At 38.7% G+C, this 22,378-nt stretch overlaps 1 protein-coding gene across 1 annotated transcript in view; it reads right to left on the reverse strand.

Moving 5' to 3' along the window:
- Positions 1-22,378, reverse strand: part of IL1RAPL1 (interleukin 1 receptor accessory protein like 1) — a 1,645,997-nt gene that overhangs the window by 15,002 nt on the left and 1,608,617 nt on the right. The window contains exon 9 of the mRNA XM_087938178.1: positions 20,603-20,746. Coding sequence (XP_087794304.1) covers positions 20,603-20,746 — 144 coding nt within the window. The remainder of the gene's footprint in view (positions 1-20,602; positions 20,747-22,378) is intronic.

Raw genomic sequence — 22,378 nt, forward strand, 5'->3', positions numbered from 1 at the left:
ACCTTTTAAAGTTATACCTTGATATTTTAGCCTTTTATTAGATCTTAAAAAGTTCCGGTTATCTACTTATAATACAAATACCACTATTACAATACTCATGTGTACTTTGCAGAATCCCCCCCTTTTTTTAAAAAAAACCCATATATTACCCATTATCCCTGAAAAATTTTTCCTTATCTCCATCTTGTCTTATATCTTTGTAACTTTTTCCCCCCTTTTCCCTTTCCTTCTTAGCCCGCCTAAACTTTTTACCCCCTCCTCTCAAAACCTCTGCCTTCTTAATTTCCCCTTTCTGCATTCCTCTTTCCTTTTGCTTTCTAGCATTCTGTTGTTTTTGCATCTTCTTTTTCTCTTTCATAAACATTTTTTTATTTCTTAAGTCCTTCCTTTTCGCTCCTCTCTTTCTCCTTTCTTTCTTAGTCACACCATTTAGTTCATTAAAAATGGCTTCTTCTTCCTCGGTTTCTTCCAGCTGTTGTTTAATTTGCTGACACATAGCAAGCGCCATATCTAGGAAACAAAGGGCTTCTCCCATAACATCTTTGCCTTCTTTCTTTGTTTTTAGATATTGTTTTTTTAGTTCATCAAGAGATAGAGCCATTTTAAACTGTTTCTTCTTCTCTTTCTGTATCCTCTTCTTAAACCAATCAGTTATTTCCAAGCTTAAAACAGTTCCCAAAAGTCCCAAAGTCCCACAGTCATCAAACAGTCCAGGCAGAGTAGAAGCTTCTTCTTTTTACAGTTTCTCTTCTAGGGGTGAAGTCAAATTAGGGAAAGAAAATTCTCTTTATCTTCAAGGCATCTCCTCCAGCAAAGTCTTAGAGTAAAAATTTGTTTTCCCAAGCCTCTCCCTTCCCACTTATAACAAAGGAGTTTAGGTTTTACCTTCTACCAAAAGGCTGGTTTCCCTTGTCCATTTGTTAATTCCATAGGGGAGGGAGAGTAACTTCCCCTTTTCGTCACTTTTCTTCGCAGCTGAAAACATCAATCGGGAACATTATAGCTTCCAAGTCATTACTTTCCCAGGTGTTAAATATATCCTTAAGGTCCCAGTTTGACCAAGAAAAAACTTTCTTTAAAAAAAAAAGAAAACTCCTTCTCCCTCCTGCGCATTCTTTATCCAATTGCCGGCTTCTTTATGGTGGCCATAAAAAGACCACCGCTGCACCGTCTTGAGAAAAGGGGGTTATTGCCGGCTGGGGGGGGGGTTGCGATGCCCCTCACCCCCGTCCAGATCCCCCCTATCTTCAGCTGCCCCAACAGGGCAGCCTTAGCCTCCAAATCCGTCAGGATCGGAGGCACCAAGGCGGCTAGCACAGCAGGAATCGCAGAGAAGGCGAATCCCTGCTGTCAGCAAAGCCGACAACCGGAAGTCACCAAAGGGCCAGTTTTGTGACTACTGCAGGTCTGGAATATGGGACTGACTTTCCCCCAACATCAGCAAGCCACCCCAGGGCAGATTTCCCTCCCACACCATTGAACTCACCTTCCAGTTCCAGCTTACATGGCTCTACTCAAGGTAAGATTTGTGCTTGGCCAAAGGGTGGGGGCCAGTGGGTAGGCAGGCCATGTGGGCATCACAGCCTTGTGTTCACATGCAACCTGGATTAATTGCTTTGAGTGCTTTGCGGGGGGGACATTTCTCTGAGGACCACCAAAATTTTCTTGCGGACCACCAGTGGTGCCCGGCTCACCGGTTGGCAACCACTGTTCTAGGATTTTTAAAATCTTTGATTATGTGCATTTCTGTAGATATATACTGATCTCTTACATATAGTGCAATGTCACTTCCTCTTTTTGTAGATCTGTTTCTCTTAAACAGAAATATTTTTGAATATTAACATAAGTCCTATTGGGAAGCTTGTTCCAATTGATGGAATAGCTTCTTTAATAATATAAATAAGTGACTGGCTTTTACTCTGAATGGCTTGAAATTCCAAGTATTTGTCAGAACAGTTTTCTTGAAATAAATACCCTGCAATTTAATAAATGAAAAGTAGTAACAAATTATTAACTTTTAAAAAAAAAAATCTCAATAATTTTTCAAAAAATAAACCCTAAATTTAAATACTGTACAAATAAAGCTTTACCCACATATGTGAGTTGGAATTTATTTTTTGGAATGTTTGGATATTTTCCTCTAAATATGGTGCCATCTAAAAATTCAATTTTTGTATATAGAAGTTGATGTGAATGAACTTAATCTAGAAACTCTTTGGAAATTTTCAGTCATCCAGGTCATGGTTGTCCTAGAGGTGTTTTTTCAAGAGGCAACTGTTCAGTGCTTACTAGCAGGATATCTTTTTCTGTCTTCTATGTGGGCGTGGTCTAGTCAGCCTGCTGCACCATGGCAGGGGGGTGCTTTTGCCCACCCCAAGCCTCTTATGTGCATCCAAAATAGGCTGCATGGGGACTCCTGGGAGGGGTGGGGTGGGTGGGGTGGGGCCAGCCAGGAGTGGAATTTGGGGGTTCTCTGAACTGTGTAGAATCTTAGCTAGAGGATCTCCTGAACCCCTGCAAACTCCCAGCAGCCCACTCCTGATGTCAGCTGTAGCAGTGCTTTTGGTTGGCCATTTTACTTGTCTGCAAAAGGAAATTCTACAAACTTTTCCTACTGTGTAAAGCCTTGCTTTGCAGACAAGAGCACAAAATTCACACATTTTGGGAGGCAAGAATGGTAGGGACTGGTAATAAAAAAAAGTGTATGCTTATCTCTAAGTAATAGACATCTCTGAAAGATTTACACAGTAAATTCCATATTATTTTAAAATACATAATGTTAAATAAAAATACAATTTTTGGATTACAACTGCTGTGTAGGATGGTGTTCTTCAAAAACTGTAGTAATAACATGCAATACAATTTTACTGCTAGGCAAAAAAAAACTTAATGATTTAAAATATTTTTATGTTTTAAACCTTTGTATTCTATCCTGAATGGTAGAATACAATATATAGCCCTCTCAAGTCAATGTGTGTGCATAGGCTTTAATGTACAAGCTATTAATTAAACAATATATTAAATCATAAAAGAATAAGAGTAATTATAATAAACTATAAAATTAGTATTAAAAAACAAAAAACCATCATAATCAATAACCTATAATTGGATTATGCCATTTGAAAAATCTGCTTTTTATTACATTAATGTAGTTTAGTGATGAATATACAACTCTAATTTTACCCTAGGAAAAAAAATAATGTTAAGGTATTGCAATGTAAGAGCTGACGAGATGTGGCTGATGCAATATCAGGCTGATGAAATATGAGGCTGATGCAATAAGAATGAATCAGCATAGGATGGGTATTGCTCTTTTAAGATGAAGAATGAGTCCACAGAAGTTTATATAAGGCAGCCATTAGAGGACGTGTTCTCTCTCCTTGTGCCCTGTCTTCATTGCAGAATTCTAAACAATAGCTAGATGTCTAAGGAATCAAACATAGTGAAGTGATATTTTACAAAGCTTACCACTTTGCTACATACCATTCTGTGGGTTGGATACTGACTACAAATTACATTCTGTGGGTTGGACTACAGACTACAAAGGTAATGGCAAACCTATGACATACATATGTGACATGCCATGACATTTTTGGTGACACAACCATTTTTTGTGACCCTTTGGAAATTGTGCAAGAGGGCCCTGGTCTTGTGCAGCTTCTGAGGCCTCTAAAAAAACATGTGAGTATTCTTCTACAATTTTTGGAAACTCCAGAGGCTCTGTGACACCATGGACCTAATGTACAACTTCCAGAGTATCCAGAAATCTCTTCAGACCCTCTAGAAGTCATGCAAGAGGGCCCTGCTCTGCCTCTATCTATGGAATACTTTTCTGTTCATTTTGGAGGCTGCAAGACCATGCAAGTGCATTCTCTGAAGTTTCCAGATCTTGTGCAACTCAGAGCTGCCTTGAATAGGCATTTCAAAAACTATTTACAATTAAATATTCATTTTTTATTAAATAATTAATTTAAATTATTTAATTGATTGTTCTTTGTTATTAATTGTTTTTCTTTTACAAGTGAAGGTGAATATACATGTCCCAGCATAATGTTGCAGGATCCAATCTGGGTCAGTTACCAGGACCAGAGTTTTAGTATTCAAAGCTTTCAGACTTGTGCTGGAGGCCATCTTCAGGGAATTTCTCTCTAGCAGAGGGTATGCTGCTTCTTCTTCTTTTTAATCTGGGTGACATACCAGCAGAATCAAGGTAATATTTTTTGAATTTTTAGAATGTCGAGCCCAGAAAGTTTGTCATTAGTGACCTACAGATGAACTAGGCCCTGTGTGAATAGAAGGGATCCAGAGAGGTGTCATACAAGTTGGTGAGAAAGTAAGGAATTTTGATTCCTTCCCAATTTACTTCACCCACTTCCCTCTTTTTCCAGAGGAAACTAAACTTTCTGGACAGAATGTAACTGAAGGTTTCACAGAGAAGGGAAGCATGGTGTAGTGTATTCAAATGGAGACTTCTAAGAAGATGTTCCTATTGGTTAGCAGATGCAATGATACGATTGATTAGTAACATCTGTATCTGATTGGCCGCCTATAGCAGCGGGAAGTTTAAATAGATATCATTGGTTACGAGCTGCTGAGCAGCCGCTATAAAAGGGGCTGCCGTGGCTTGACAGTAGTTGAAGTTACTAGTTACTATTAAAGAGCTGAATTCAACTCCGGTCTGCGAGTCTCTTTACTGGCGACAGAACACATAGCACAATCCAGGTCATATATGATTTAAAATCAACTGCAGTCATAGCAGCCTAACTTCATCTATCTATCCACGTCCTGGCATAGTTGCTTAAGCTGAAAGTGGTTGTAATTGCTCTTTTGAGTCCTTCATTGGTCAACAGGCTTAATATGAGTCCATTAGTTGGACTATTAATCTTCCTATTGTGGTTGCTGTGCTTCCTCCATTATTTCTTCATGGGCAGAGATGACATTTGCCCCATTCTCCTGTGTTTAAGGAGGAACAGAAAATTCACACTTCTGCTTTATTCTATGAAGAAAACTTGTTTGAGGCGTTCCATAAAGATAGGATAGGAATATTGATTCAGAAACTATAATTTAGGGTTACTAAACTGAGCAGCAAAATCTAGATTATTACTGGAAGAAAAAAGATACAAATTTTTTCTTTGCTACCCTATGAATTTTCTGTGTATTACAGTGTAGATCTGGTTATCTTATGATATCTAACACATGATATTTACAAATATATGATAAATAAGGTGGTTCACTGAATGCATGGAACATGGTAGACAGTATCCATCTGCTTTAATGGAACTGCCTTCACTATGTATATGAATAAAGCATTTATTCATATAAATGGAAATTTGTTGCTATTTAAGAGAAGGCAGAAAGATTTCTCTCAGCAGCTTGAAAGTCAATAATTAATTGCAGCACTTTCCCCAGCTCTATAAGTAAAGCATAAAAGATGTAAGCTCCATGTGCATGACAAGTAAATATACCAGATACCATATACACATTAACATAAGGGAAAGTCAGATGTAGTTGTCCCAACAGAGGCATCAGGCAAATGGTTCGTTGGCAGAAAGTCCTAGTTTAAATTCCCAGATATTCCAATTAAAGAATCTAAAATAGCAGAATTGGGAAAAAGTAAAAACCACAGAGGCCTGATCCTACATAAGTACAATGTTTTTATAAAGAGTTAAATTAGTAACTTTGCCCTGAGCTGTCTGGATAACCTCGGGCCATTCACTTCATATGGGTCTATTGCATCCCACCAGGACATCTCTGTGTTATAAGCAGCATTTTAAAATCAGTTGTGAAGCAGTTGTGATCCCTAATGATGTAAGCCAAAAGATCATACTGTGTATTGAACACACTGATACTTCTGTTTGCCTCAAATTGTTTTTATTTTGTCTGACAATGTAATTTAGAGGCATAGTAATTGGAGTGACATTATGGAAAGTAGTTCATACATTTTATTTTTATATTTTTACTCTTGTGACTATATTGAATTCTATTTAAAAGGAGAAGGCTGAAGTATGAATTAAAGAACTTATTTTGCAACTAATTATATACCGTGTTTCTCATAAAATAAGGCAGAGCCTTATTTTTTTTTGAGCCCTGAAAAAATGGCTAGGACGTCTTTTGGGGGGTGAATTAATTTCTCTCCCCCCCCCATGCACCACTGCCATCTCCAACAACAGCATTGGGGGCTCAGCGATTTGAGATTCATCCCATCCTTGCAGGGCAGTGAGATGGCAGGGCTCGCCAGCACCGGGAGCTGTGGGTTGGTCTTCAGACATTTGCAGCCTGTGTGTGAAGCAGGCTGCTCTTGGCAAACCCTGCCCCCAGCCCTTCCTCCTTCACCATCACCATCCAAAAAAAGGGAAAAGTAAAAGGAATATTGCTAATCTGGACTCCTTCAGTAAAAGGACAGTTAATTTGGACTCCCAAAAAGTAAAGAAATATTGTTATATCTGAATTCCTGTGAAGATTAAAAGCAATTTGAATTCCTGTGATAAAAGCAAAAGTATATTGAAGCCAGGAGCGAATGTATAATGCTAATCTGAGTCTCCAGAGTAAAGATACAAATTGTTTGAATTGCCAGTGCAAGACTATCTATGTGCCTCTTTCTCTATTGTTTTAATTGATTAGTGTGATTAGAGTGTTTAGCGCAAATAGCATGATTACTGATTAGTGTAAAAATCAGGATTCATGTAATTCATTTGATTAGTAAAATTAGTGATTTAGTGAATATAATTGAACAGTGTGATTAATGATTAGTGTGATTAATTGATTAGGCTGATTGTTGCTTAACATAATTATTTTATTAGAGAGATTATTGTAATTGATTAATTGGTGTGATATTGACTATATTGATTACCCAAAATTGTTCCATTAATTAATTTAATCAACGTACCATCTTAACAAACCTACCATGCCAGTAAAAAAATCCAATGCCAAACCACAACCTAAAGAGAAAGAAATCCCCACCAATGAACCACAAGACTCCTGCACATGCCTTATATGCTATGTAACTCTAAAGGATAATGAACATTCCACCAAATGTTCTCTATGTGAAAAATACGCTCCTCATGACTGCCTGGGATTACCCAAGCAAATGATTCAATTCCTAGAATCATCCAACCATGCATTTCAATATTTCTGCCCATCATGCAAACCCAAACTGGACAAACATATAGCCCTGTTTGAAACAGTTCATACTATAGAAACACGAATAACATCCCTTGAAACTATAGTAGCATTCCTGGACACTTTAAAAGAAAGATTAACTAACCTTGAAAAAAAGACACAATACAAAAACACGAACATCCAATAGCTACACACCAACAACCTCAACCCAATCCATAAAAAAAGATAAATCCAACAAATAATGATATCCCAATCCTCATCAGAGAAGCTGTCGAATGTGAACGGAAGTGTCCAAACACCATCCTATTTGGTCTAGAGGACATCAATAACAATGATGACATCACAATTGTCTGCAACATCATCAGTGACTATCAAGCATCAACCATCTCCCCTGATGAAATACTTGACATTTCATTCATCGGCTCAGAGTTCAAAAACAGAGATGGCTCTGTAGCTCCATGCTTCTGCAGGGTCATTTGCAAAAATCAATCAAGCAAACGTAAAATCATTTACACTATAAATTCACTCGCCAAAAGCAACACCAACCATAAGAGCCTCCGATCTCACCCTGACCTAACCATACAGCAATGTGCCCGCTCCCTTGAACTCTGCACAGAACTCAAAAAACGTCTAGACTGTCAGCTGGTGCTCCATTCAAAATCCAAGAAAGAAATAGTTAGACTCCATTAATTAGAGAAAAGATATCTTTTACTGGAAATCAAGTGGTAGCAACAAAAGAATTCTGAATTTGAGAAAATGGGCACGTAAATCACATATACAAAGTAATGGCAATGTTCCTACCCCCAATAGTTCAATTGGCTCATCCAATTAAAAGTTGTGTATACCATCATGTGGGGATCTCCAGGTGGTGATCAGGCCTCTGTCCATTGACCTTGACATATTTTGATAAAGAGTTGCAGCTGCTCATAGCATAGGATAGAAGCCTAAGCAAGAATCTACCCCACCCCAGCTTATACAGTTCTGTTTTGTAACACCTCCAGCTCACTTTCCACAACCACATCCCCCCTCCTCCCCCCGTTACTTATGACAGCTGAAAGATGCAAAGCAAAAGGAGAAAATCTTGAAGGCTGACATTCGGCCCTCCTGCAAAAGAGACGTTAGTCCTATAAAAGATAAAAATAGAAGGTAACAGAAAATATACATGTAACACCATAATACTATTTTTTACGGTTTATCAGGATATTTAATCCAAAATGCCTTGATAAGCTTAGGAGCTCTAAAGTCTTTCTCATTCACCCATTCAGATTGGGAAAGAGGAAAATGTTTCCAAACAATTTAACTTTTGGAGTCAACCCTTTTGTTTTCGAGAATCCAAAATTTCTTTAACTTCAAAATGTTGTTCACCTTCAATTACCAATGGCACGGGGGGATCGACCTGAGTCGGTCTCAAGTCGAAGGTATGTTCAGGTTTTAATAAACTAACATGGAAAATAGGGTGGATCCGTCAGAAGGTTTTAGGTAATTTCAGTTGGACTGCCACAGGGTTCACAATTTGTTCAATTGAGAAAGGTCCCACATACTTAGGTCCAAGCTTTTTTGACTTTTGTGTGGTCTGCAAATATCTGGTGGACAAAAAGGCCTTGTCACCAACTTGATATGGTTTTTTTGGAGTTCTCTTTTTATCTGCAAATTTTTTATGGGCTTGATGAGCATCAGCTAATACTTTACAGGTAACCAGCCAGGTAAGCTGGAGCTGTGTTATCAATTCATCTAATGACTGAATGTTATGTTTCTCCTGTGGAAGCTCGGGTATGGGTACAAAGTCTTGTCCTGAAGCCACTTTAAATGGAGTAAACCCAGTACTACTATGTACCGAATTGTTATATGCCACCTCAGCGAATGGCAATAGATCAGCCCAATCATCTTGCTGATAATTTATATAACATCTAAGACACTGTTCCAAAACCGAGTTAGTTCTCTCACAAGCCCCATTGGTTTGTGGGTGGTGAGTGGAGCTTAAGCCCTGGGTGGAGCCCAATAACCTCAGGAACTCCTTCCAAAAGTTTGAGGTAAACTGGACACCCCTGTCTGAGATTATGCGTTCAGGAACCCCATGTAACCCCTAGATATGTAAAATAAACAGTTTAGCCAACGTTTTCGCAGATGGGATTTTCGGACAAGATATGAAATGTACCTGTTTGGAAAACAAATCAGTTACTACCCAAATAACTGTATTCCCCCCACTTTAAGGTAATTCCACTATAAAATCCATAGAAATTTCCTTCCATGGAGCAGTTGGTCTAACCACATTTTGTATTAAGTCTGCTGGTTTACCACAAGGCCGTTTGGCTGAGGCACAGATAGGACAGCTAGCCACATAAGTCCCAACGTCTTTTTTCAAGGTAGGCCACCAAAATTGCCTTTTAACCAAGTGTAAGGTCTTCACGAACCCAAAATGTCCATCAGCTTTAGAGTCATGAGCTTGTTGTAATATTTGGTTTCTCAGCTTTGCTGGCACATATAATTTGGCCTCCACCCATGCCAATCCATCTCTAACCGTACAGTTATTTGAGTGAGCAAGGAACCAATCATCAAGTTTTAGAGCTTCTTTTAATTGTGTAGTTAAATCATTTGATAAATCAACTTCCTTCTTTTTCTGGGCTCTGGTAACCACTGGAGCTGCCAATTGTTTGGTTGGGACACTAGGCCGTACCACTTCTTGGCGAGCACTATTATATTGAGGTAATCTAGATAAAGCATCCGCTATGAAGTTCTTCCCCCCTGGAATGTACTTCAATGAAAAATTAAAGCACTTAAAGTACTGCGCCCAGCGAACTTGCTTGGGAGACAGCTTCTGAGGCATTTTAAAAGCCTCCACATTTTTATGATCCGTCCACACCTCAAATAGGTGTATTGCCTCTTCTAAGGAATGCCTCCAGGTTAACAAAGCCCAGCGAACTGCAAAAGCTTCTCTTTCCCAGATGGCCCATCTTCTTTCGGTTTCAGTTAGTTTACGGGAAGTATATGCACACAGTTGCAGAGTCTCCGTTTCGTTTGCTTGTAGTAACACCGCCCTGACTGCTACGTCACTCACATTGATTACAAAAGGAGCGTCCATGTCTGGGTGCTTTTGTACTAGTTCAGCAGCAAACAGTTGTTTCAGCTTCTCAAAAGTGGCTTGACATTCCATGGACCACTCCAGTGGTTTACTAGGCTTTGGTTTCACTTCCCCTTTGGTTTTTAGGACATTTGTGATAGGCATTGCAATCTTCGCAAAAGCGGGGATAAACTGATGGTAAAAATTAGCAAATCCCAAGAAACTTTGAAATTGTTTCCTGATGCGGGGAGGGGCCCATTCTAAAATGGCATGAACTGAGGGCGGAGCTGACGTCGTGATGATATGGCATGCAATCTCAGAGGTCTGATATTGCAGCCGATATCTTTGCCTCTGGACGGTCCCAACGGACCTAAACCATCCCGAAGAAATGGTAATAGTGAAGGGTGCATCTTGTTGATCCCAGGAATACCACAAAGTCCCTGGTCGATCCAGGATAAGCCCTTCTTGCCAGTGGCAGAGAGGCAGCCATTAAAGCTGCTGAAGTTGGGACAGCTCCGGAATGGAAGAGACTGGAAAGAGAAAGTGTGTTGGTTTGGTGAGAACTTTTTTTTAATCATTATTCTAAGACTTAAAGGGACACCCTAAGGAAAAGAAAAAATCTGTAAAATTTTTGACAGAACTGAATAAACGGCGGTTTTTAAACGGAAATGTCAAAGTAAGGCTTGGCTTTTTATTTTTTTATTACTGGACTTCTATCGTGATTTAGCATTTGCTAACTGGACTGGCTTCTTTCTTATTTACATCTATTTTTTCTTCTCCTTTTTGATTTTATGGTCTTCATCTTAATTCTGGCCTTACTTTCAGCAAGTGGGTCTTCAAACCTGGCCCATAGTGCAGTCATGAACAGGTCATAATTCATCAGCTGGGGGGCATTATCATTATGCAAAGTCACTATCCACTTTGCAGCTGTTCCCTCCAGATCCCTTGTAACACATCTAACTTTGGCTGCTTCTGAGGAAAAATCCTCTCCATATTCCTCCATATGGCTCCAGACTTGTGCCAGGAAGAATCCTAACTCCTTGGGATCCCCCCCCCCCATATTTTATTCCAATGGAGGCACCTTTGGAGTTCTACGCCTTCTGGCAATTACTCCCCCCGCTGGGGGCCCCTGGGCTGCTGCCTGTTGTGCCAGCCCAAGTTGATTTATGGGGGTGGCTGCTCTGATTCTTCTGGCTCGGGCTGCCTCCCCCTCCTCTCCCTCATACCTTTGATCAGTTTGAGATTCTCCAATAGCTTCATTTAAAAGATGCATGGCTTGAGTTAATAAAAAATTCTTTCTTTCCTTCTCTTGCCATGGCTCTTCTCTTCCATGCCAACGGGTAGTGGTCACTCCTGGAGGAGGCTTTTCCTCAAGATCCTTCCAGCCGACTCCCAGGGACCATTTGGGTTTTACAGCTGGTTTTTTGCCAAGACTTAATTCTGCTAACAAGTCGGCTTCCCCTGCTGCCTCTAACAGCAGGGAATCTTGTCCTCCATTCACTCCCAGGTCTTCTTGGTCGCTGGCTGGATTTGACATTGTGTTCAGAACCCCTTGGAAGAAAATTTATTAATTCTCTGGGTGGGCTGGTAATGTGGAGATTCAGAATAATGTCAGCTGGTACTCCATTCAAAATCCAAGAAAGAAATACTTAGACTCCATTAATTAGATAAAAGATATCTTTTACTGGAAATCAAGTGGTAGCAACAAAAGAATTCTGAATTTGAGAAAATGGGTGCATAAATCACATATACAAAGTAATGGAAACGTTCCCATCCCCAATAGTTCAATTGGCTCATCCAATTAAATGTTGTGTATATCATCATGTGGGCATCTCCAGGTTGTGATGAGGCCTCTGTTGGTTGACCTTGACATATTTTGATAAAGAGTTGCAGTTGCGCATAGCATTGTATAGAAGCCCCAGCTTATACAGTTCTGTTTTGTAACTCCTCCAGCTCACTTCACATAACTCCATCCCCCCTCCTCCCCCCGTTACTTATGACAGCTGAAAGATGCAAAGGAAAGGGAGAAAATCTTGCAGGCTGACATAGACAATGGAGAGAAGGACCTGCACATTGATTTCCATGCTAATTGTATCAAAAGTAAGTCACACAACCCACAACTCAGCATCCAACCCTACTTCAACCAATCCACCATCCCCCAAGACTAGGCACGCATGCCCCTAACTACCTCAATTCAAACTACAACTGGCCTTAAATGCAAGCTACTCAATGCAAGAAGCCTTGTGAATAAAATACCTGAATTTCTCCTCTTACTAAATACAGCTAAATTCGACGTCATATTTGTCTGTGAAACATAGTTCAACACATCTCTCCCTGACTCCATTACCTCAGTAAAAGACTATCATGTTTACCAATCAGATGGTGAAATCCATAGAGGAGGTGGTGATGCTATCTTCTATAAAAAGTCCTTACATCTAAAAACCATCCAAGTTACCCAGGAGCTTGCTCTTCCTGAAACCATCATCTGTGAATTGTCCTTAAATATCACATTTCAGTTCTTACTATGTTACAGAGCCCCTGATTATGACATCGAACATGTAAACAAGCTAAATTCACTCCTAACTTGGGCAGCATCCTGCCCACATGCTTTTATCTTTCTTGGTGAGTTCAATCTACCACATATTAACTGGATCCTAAATGAATGTAAAACTGAACCCATACATGCAAACTTCTACAGTGTTGTAACAAATCTGGTACTGGAACAACTAGTAAGCAACAATACTAGGCCTAACAACTGCCTCGACCTCATCTTCTGCAATAGTTTGAATTCAATTTATGGAATACAAATTAAAGAACCCTTTTCCAACAGTGACCACAACATGACTGACTTTTGTCTCAACATACGTCCACACAAAAATTATCACAACAATGGAATCCCCAATTATAACTTCAAAAAGGCAACTATGATCTTATTGACAATGATCTCTCATCCCTTGATTGGCAATTTCTATTCACTGGATGCAATACCGTTGAAGACCATTATGACATATTTTTACTTGAAGTTAAAAGAGTCATGAAACTATATGTACCAATAACAACTCCCAAAAACCAGAAAAAACAGATTACCCATAACAATAAGGAAGCTTCAATCCAAAAAGAGATCACTTTGGTGAAAAAACAAATCTGGTCATGTTGCCAACTTCAAAAGCCGACACAAAAATCTATGCCACCAGATAGAAAATGAATGCATTAATTATCACATTAAACAAGAGGAAAACCTTCTATGCACCAATTCCACCTGTGCTTTCTACAATTTTGTAAACAACAAACTAAAAGACTCAAGGTCCATCCTTGTGTAAGGACCTAATGGTAAAGACTGAAATGATGACACCATTAAAGCCAACCTCTTTAACATTCTTTAGCTCAGTATTTGTAAACAGCAATGGATCATGCCCAGTATTTCCTAGTTGACCACAGACAACTACAATGTTGATTTTACATATTGATTTTACAAAAGGCAATGTTGAAAAAGCACTACACAATCTAAAACCATCTCTATCTATTGGACCGGATGGAATATGTGCCTACTTCTTAAAAAAGCTATCCACGGCTATAGCTGAACCTCTAAGTATAATCTTTGAAAAATCTTTCAGGACCAGCTCCTTGGCAAAACTATGGTCACAAGTCACGGTCATCCCCATCTTCAAAAAGGGAGACCCCAGCCTAGTTGAAAATTACAGACCAATCTCTTTATGCTGCATCACCTCTAAAGTCATGGAATCAATTATTAACCAATCCATTATCCTCCACTTAGAGACAAACAACCTGCTCTCTAATAAACAATTTAGTTTCAGAAAAAAACTATTCTGTAATCTGAAACTCTTACACTGCAAAAACATATGGACTACACAAGGGCAAAGCAATAAATGCAATCTACATAGACTTCTCTAAAGCCTTTGAGTGGTACATGACAACCAACTACTAAAACTAAAATCTTATGGTATCTTTGGACACCTGCATAACTGGACAGAAGATTCCTGCCAAATAGATAACAAATGGTAAAAATTGGGAGCATCCTATCAAATTCTGTACCTGTCAACAGTGGTGTCCCCCAAGGCAGTGTTCTAGGACCAACTCTCTTCATACTCTACATAAATGACCTCTGTGATCATATTAAGAGCAACTGCATTCTCTTCGCTGATGATGAAAAACTATTCAACACCACAGAAAATACTACTACCCTCCAAAAAGACCTTGACTGTGTATCAGAATGGTCAATCAAATGGCAACTTCAAATCTCAACAAATAAATGCTCTGTCTTACATATTGGCAAAAAAAATCAGAAAATAAAATACAAGCTGACTAGTCAAGACCTTGTTGATGATCCAAACTCTGTCAAGGACCTTGGAGTACTCATATCTAATGATCTAAGTGCTAGAGCCCACTGTAACTACATAGCCAAAAAGGCATTAAGAGTTGTTAACCTAATCCTATGTAGCTTTTTCTCTGATAATATCTCACTACTAACTAGAGCATACAAAACATTTGCTAGACCAATATTTGAACACAGCTCATCAGTCTGGAACCCACATTATGTATCTGATATTAACACAGTTGAGAAAGTCCAGAAATATTTCATAAGAAGAGTTCCCCACTCTTCTAGTTGCAGAATACCTTATGCCACCAGACTCAAAACTCTAGACATAGAAAACCATGTATTCATAACTATGTTTATACTTATACCTATTATCTTGTAAGCAACTGACAAATCAAATAAATAAATAACTAAAATAAATAAATCACCGGGACCTGAAGGATTACATCCCAGAGTTCTAAAGGAGCTGGCAGATGTCATCTCAGAACCAATGTACCACATTTTTAAAAAATCCTGAAACAACGGGGAACTACCTGAGAATTTGAAAAGAGCTGATGTGGTTCACATTTTCAAAAATGGGGGAAAAAGAGACACAGTAAACTATAGACCAATCAGCCTAACATCAATACCCAAGTTGATATTGGAAAAGTTAATTAAAAAAATAGATGTGCCAATATCTAGAAACGAGTAAAGTAATAAGTAGTAATCAGCATGGGCTTGTCATGCCAAACCAATCTTATTTCATTCTTTAACATAGTGACTAAATTAGTAGACCAGTGAAATACTGTGGATGTAATATACTTAGACTTCAGCAAGGCATTCGACAAAGTTGACCACAACCTATTTCTTGGGAAGCTAGAAAAAAAGTGGGCTAGATAGCATCACCATCAGATGGATTTATAACTGGCTGGCAAACCATACATAGTCCTCCCCCAAGTTTCTGTCTTAGGCCCAGTACTCTTTAATATCTTCATAAATGACTTAGATGAGAGAATAGAAGGGGAACTTACCAAATTTGCAGATGATACTAAAGTGGAAGGAATAGCCAACACCCTAGATCCATGATGGTGAACCTAGGGTACGTGTGCCAGAAGTGGTATGCAGAGCCATTTCTGCCAGCACATGAGCTGTCACCTGGAACTGATCCACTGTGCATGTGTGCATGCCCCCACCAGCCAGCTGATTGTTGGATATTGCAGGGGGAAACATGTGTGCTGGAGATGCGCATGCATGTGCAGGTGGGCAGAGCGCATAGGGGGGTCATGCATGCATGCTCAGGTGGCCAGGGGGGTCATGAATGCATTGCATTGTGGGTGCAGGTACGCACATACACTTTCAGTACGCGATGACAAAAACGTTAGCCGTCACTCTCCTAGGCTTAAGATCCAGGTGGATCTTGTCAGACTTGAACATTGGGCCTTATCTAATAAAATGAAATTCAATGTATTGAAAAATAAAGTCTTACATTTAAATAAGAAAAACCAAAAGTACACATATAGACTGGGTGAAACCAGGCTTAATAGCAGTAACTGTGATAGGGATCCTGGAGTCTTAGTGGACAACCTATTAAATATGAGCCAACAGTGTGTGGCAGCAGCCAAAAAGGCCAACGCAATCTTAAGTTGCATTAATAGAGGGATACAATCAAGATCAAGTGAAGTACTAATACCACTTTATAAAGCCTTAGTAAGACCACACCTAGAAAACTGCACCCAGTTTTGGTCACCGCACTATAAAAAAGATGTTGAGGCTCTTGAAAAAATGCAGAGAAGAGCAACCATTAGATTAGAGACTGAGGCTAAAACATAGAATGAACGCAAGTACCCAGGGTGACTAGTTTAGTGAAGAGAAGGTCAGGTGAGATATGATAGCAGTGTTCCAATATTTGAGGGGATACCACAGAAAGGAAGAGGTATTTTCCAAAGCACCCGAAGGCCAGACAAGGAATAATGGATGGAAACTGATCAAGGAGAGATTCAACCAAGAAATAAGGCGAAATTTTCTGAAAGTGAGAGCAATCAATCAATGGAACAGCTTGCCTTCAGAACAGTGGTGGGATTCAAAAAAATTTTACTACCAGTTCTGTGGGCGTGGCTTGATGGACATGATGGGGGAAGGATACTGTAAAATCTCCAATAAGAGGTTCTGTTCCTTTCTTCTTCTGCTTTTGGCTCCAGGCAAGGGAAGCAGCAAAAGTCTTTCTTACTCTCCCCCAAATTCTGACAGAAATGAGTCTTTGGGACCATGCAAGGTATCCTGCTCCAAGAGGTTGTGCCAATGCAACAAGTCTCACAAAAATTCATTTCTGACAGAGTTTGGGGGAGAGAAAGAAAGACTTCTGCAGCTTCTGCTGCTCTGGGATGACCAAAGAGCCTATCTTATGACTACTGCAGCCTTGGAATATGGGACCGACTTTCTCACCATAGTCAGCAAGCCACCGTTAAGTCAAAATTCATATTAATGGTCCACGGGATTTAAAATTATGAGTTTGGTGGTCCCTGAGATTCAAAAGTTTGGTGATCCCTGGGTTAGATTAGAAGACCTACAAGGTCCCTTCTAACTCTGTTAATCTGTTAATCATTAAACACTTTTGGGCAATTTGAGGGATAATGCATAGGTGGGCTAAAATTGTGAGATAACTTAGCTGGATTTACTGAAAATTAATACTGTTAGATAAAAGGTATTTTAACCACAGAGTATAAACCCATGAAAGGTTTTATAGGTTAAACCTGTACAATAAATTCTGTAATCATTGTAAGCCCAGAGGCAAATTAAGGAGCATAATTTTACCATTTTTTCTTAAGTATTTATTAAGAATATAAACAATTATTAGTCTATATATGACTAGAACATAAATACTCATAGTTGGATAGATAGAATACTTTATTGGCCAAGTGTGATTGAACACACAAGAAATTTGTCTTGGTGTAAATACTCTCAGTATACATAAAAGAAAGATATATTCATCAGGAATCGAGAATCATAAGGTCTGACACTTAATGATAATCATAGGGTACAATAAACAATCAAATCATACCAGGAAACAGTCAATAAAAATCATAAGGATACAAGTGACAAAGTTACAGTCATACAGTCACAAGTGAGAAGGGATGGGTGATAAGGAGTGATGAGAAGATTAGAAGTGCAGACTTTGTAATAGTTGAACAGTGTTGAGGGAATTATTTGTTTAGCAGAGTGATGATTTTTGGGGAAAAACTGTTCTTGTGTCTAGTTGTTCTGGTGTGCAGTGCTCTATAGCATCATTTTGAGGGAAGGAGTTGAAACAGTTTATGTCTGGGATGTGAGGGGTCTGTAAATATTTTCACAGCTCTCTTTTTGACTCGTGCAGTATACAGGTCCTCGATTGAAGGCAGTGTCATGCGCCTGGTGGAGACTGCCTCTGAGGAAGAGGAGGAACAGCCAACAGGGAGTGGAAGTATGGCTGCAGAGGTGGTGGAAGAGGCTGGGGAAGGTCAGAGGCCAGCTGAGCAATCAGAGGAGGATCCAGGACCATCCCCTATCCACCTTAGGGCACGCAGGGATGAGAGGATCATGGAAAAGTGTGCTCTACTCAGGAGGAGAGGGCCATGATCCTCCTCATGAGTTGCAGCTGTGAGCTCTGTATAAGAGTTTGGAACTTCATGTTCACAGACCCTGAAGTCAAATTACTGCTTTCCTTAGATGAGGTTTATTTTTGTTGGGGTTCTTCCCATGGATTCTCCCCAGTTATCTTCCTGGAATGTGTGATTAATTATCTTGGTTTGCCTTGGAACTCTCATCAATACGGTTTGTTTTTGGTTTCCCTTTGCTTCATTATCTACTTTTTGAATTTAAACTGTGATTAATAAAACAGCGAAGCTAAGTTGAAGGCATTACAAGACCTTGATTCATGTTTTAGTTTTTGTGTTATTTTTGAGACACTACGGGTCATCACAGGCAGGTTGGTAGTAATTGTTTTTTCTGCAGTCCTAATTATCCTCTGAAGTCTGTGTCTTTCCTGTTGGGTTGCAGAACCAAACCAGACAGTTATAGAGGTGCAGATGATAGACTCAGTGATTCCTCTGTAGAAGTGTATCAGCAGCTCCTTGGGCAGTTTGAGCTTTGTGAGTTGGCGCAGAAAGAACATTCTTTGTTGTGCTTTTTTGATGACATTTTTGATGTTAGGTGTCCATTTTAGGTCATGTGATATAGTAGAACCTAAAAATTTGAAGGTCTCTACTGTTGATACGGTTTTGTCTCGTATTGTAAGAGGTAGTAGTATGGGAGGGTTTCTTCTAAAGTCTACCACCATTTCTACGGTTTTGAGTGTGTTCAGTTCCAGATTGTTCCGGTTACACCATGAAGTGAGTTGTATAACATCATGTCTGTATGCGGATTTGTTGTTGTCTAGAATGAGACCAATCACTGTTGTGTCATCAGCAAACTTCAGTATTTTAACAGATGGATTGTTTGAGATGCAACCATTGGTATATAGGGAGAAAAGAAGTGGAGAAAGCACACTTGTCTTGCACTTCTTTTTCTGTGATCACCAGACGTTGTGAACTTAATGGATTGGGGCCAGTTGTAGGAGGCTTGGCTGTTGTTTGTATGTTTGAGATGTGGGTTGTGGAGATAGGCGGCTGTAGTTTCCTTTCAAACCTGCAGTAAAACACATTCAGGTCATCTGCTATTTGTTGATTCCCTTATGCCTGGGAAGGAGGTTTGCTGAAGCCAGTGATGTTTTTAAGAGTTTTCCACATGTTTGCTGGTTCATTTGTTGAGAACTGATTCCTTAACTTTTCAGGGTAGCTTCTTTTTGCTGCTCTGATCTCTCTTGTTAATATGTTTCTGGCCTGATTGTATAGCATTCTGTCACCTTTTCTGTAGGCTTCCTCTTTGTAAGGATGTAGCTGCTTAAGTTTAGCTCTGAACCAAGGTTTATTGTTTCTATATATTTGCAGGTTTCTTGTTGATACACATAAGTCTTTGCAGAAGCTGACATATGATGTTACAGTATTTGTGAGCTCATCTAGGTCTGCAGAGGCATCTTCAAAAACATTCCAATCAGCGCAATCAAGGCAGGCCTGGAGTTTCAGCTTTGCCTCATTAGACCAAAAATCCTCACTGATTTAATTGTTGATTTCATGGTTTTAAGTCTTTGTCTTTAGGCAGGTACAAGGTGAATCATGCAGTGGTCAGAGTGTCCCACAGCTGCTCGTGGTAAAGACCTATAAGCATTTTTTACTGTTGTGTAGTAGTGGTCTAAAGTATTTTTGCCTCTGGTGAGACAATTTACATGCTGTCTGATCTAAATGTCCTGGGATGTATATGGTGTTGTCCCTATGAATTTATGGATTAAGCCAGGTTTCAGTAAAACAAAGAACAGCAGAATTATAGAAATCAGAATTCCATCTATTTAGGAGATGAATTTCATCCATTTTGTTAGCAAGTGAGCATAAATTAGTCAGAAAGATTGAAAGATTGAAGGGAGTTTCCCCCCACATTCCTTAGTCTGTTTAAAATTCCCGCTCATTTACCTCATCTCCTTTTTTGGCGTTGCTGCTTTCCTCCTTTGTTTATTGTAATCCATAGCACTGGGGAATTAGTTAGAATCCCCTCCATGTTTGCAAAGATAGGGGGTGGGGTTGAGGAATCAGAAAGCTGCTCCTTAAGGAAACATTGCCTAATTCTTAACAGATGGTCTTGTGAGTATGAAATCCGTAGTGAATTGCAGATAATAATAAGGAATAAAGAAACCTTAGAGAGCATTTCACCGAAGCAGCCATCGTCAGTGCCATCTTGGCTGGTCCACCATATTCATAATAATTAATATTCAATATTCATAGTAATATGAAAAAACACAAACAACTCTTGTACAGTACTTTAGAAAGTAACAAAATGGAAACAGTAAGAAGCAGAATTTATGATATGTTGTTTCTGAGGTTAGGAAATTGGAGTGATGCAATAGCTGTTGCAGTAAAATTTCACAAGAAAAAATCAATGAATATTTTTATCTTCATTAGTGATCATATGCTCTTAATAATAGTACAGCTTGTCTACTAGAATGTTTCACATTCAAGTAAAATATATATTGAAGTATATTTGCTTACCTCCATCTAGTTCTTCTGCACCAAAATGGTTTCTGTAGAATAACATAATTTCTATCTTGTAGCACTTGTAAATAGTCACTAAACAAACAAGTAGTAGCAGAATAGCACCAAGCCCTCCAGCAAGTTCAACTGTATACATCAACTCTGAAAAGAAAAATAAAGATTAATAACAACCACATTCTGATATAAATGCAGTAATTTATTATCATATTTTGGGACAAAAGGAATTTTTTGTTTTTCTGAATGCAAAAACAAAGTGTTTTTCTAATTTCTTGGTACACACACAGAGAGAAAAAGAGTAGGCATTAATATTTTTGTGGTGTGTAACTGGTTTATGATATACAATGTTCACAGAGGATAAAGCTAAACTCTTTTCTCAACACAAAATTATCATTCCTTTTTTATCAGCTACATTTGTTTTAATATATCCCCCTTCTCCTTGGTCCTATACAATTCACAATCTCTCGATATTACCCAATAATATAACTGGGTGTGACTTTTTAAGAAAAATATTGAAAACCATCTCAATTTGTTATTTTTGAAATTCTGACATTAAAAGGTTAAACATTCTCGTTTCTTGTGTAGCATTGTACCATGGGATATTGTATGATTGATTGAAACAACTGCCAGCTTAGTTTCCAAAGAAGAGGCTTGGGCAAATGTGGTTATATCTATCTGTCAACAATAATCATTTGTAATATTATTTATGAGTATGTCAGTAAATGGTATTGTTGGTCATTGTCCTCACATTTTCCAAGCAGGTAAAGACACACACATTTCCATTTGAAGTCAACTATACTCTAGTTGTTTGCCTGGAAGATACATGAAATCCACTAATAAAGCTGCAGTGCCAGATCATTTCCCTGGAAATAATGCCAATAATGATTTCTTGGAGATTATTTCAGTATTATAAGGATGTTATACTGAATTTTCACTAAGGATGAAGAATTATATATTGTTTTAAAAAGTGTTAAAAATATATTGGATATTAAGTTGTGTAGCAGTTACCTTCTAAAAATGGTTTATGGCTGGAGTAAAAAAAAGCCTAATAGAAGAATACAGACAGAAACAACTCTACTTCTACTCAATGATTTTTGAGTAAAGACTGTTGGTGGATCAGACGTCCTTGCAAGCAGCTTCACAACTGGGGACAGCACTATCATGGAATCACCAGCTAGGAGTCAGTTTTCTAGCAGAAGAAAATCTCTGGAAAAAAGATCTGGGAATGACTTCTGTTTCTTATAAGAAGACTACAGGAATTGAGTCTCTCCTGGCTGATTTTGAGTGGAGGAACTTGGAAATAAAACATTTACAACACATTCTTAGCCACTATGCAATCTATACAGATGTTTCATAGTAAAAAAACCCCTCATTTTCTTGAACACCTTTGGATCTTACTAATTTACAACCTAAGACCAATATTATAAACAGCATGGAAGATCAAAATCTCCAATCAGTTGCCTTCTTCCTGAAACTAAGATTAGGGGGAAAATATCTTATTAAAGGATTTTAATTTAAAAGGAAATACTTTAACAAAATTGTGATTTAAGAAAGTTTTAAATGGATGTTGTTGCAATGGGTTGGACACGACTTCACAACTAACAACAACAACAAAGGTGAAAATATTTCTAGAAAACAGATTATTTTTTTCTAACATATCGACCTTTGTAAGTAGCAAAATTAATTAGATTAACAGACTAGTGCTTTGTAGGCATGTTGATTATTTATTATTAAGAACAGTAGATAATTGGTGGACTTTACAAAACATGTGTGTGT

The sequence above is a fragment of the Pseudonaja textilis genome, chromosome 8 (genome assembly GCF_049901715.1).
Source record: "Pseudonaja textilis isolate UNSWEBS1 chromosome 8, rPseTex1.2, whole genome shotgun sequence".
Taxonomy (NCBI): Eukaryota; Metazoa; Chordata; class Lepidosauria; order Squamata; family Elapidae; genus Pseudonaja; species Pseudonaja textilis.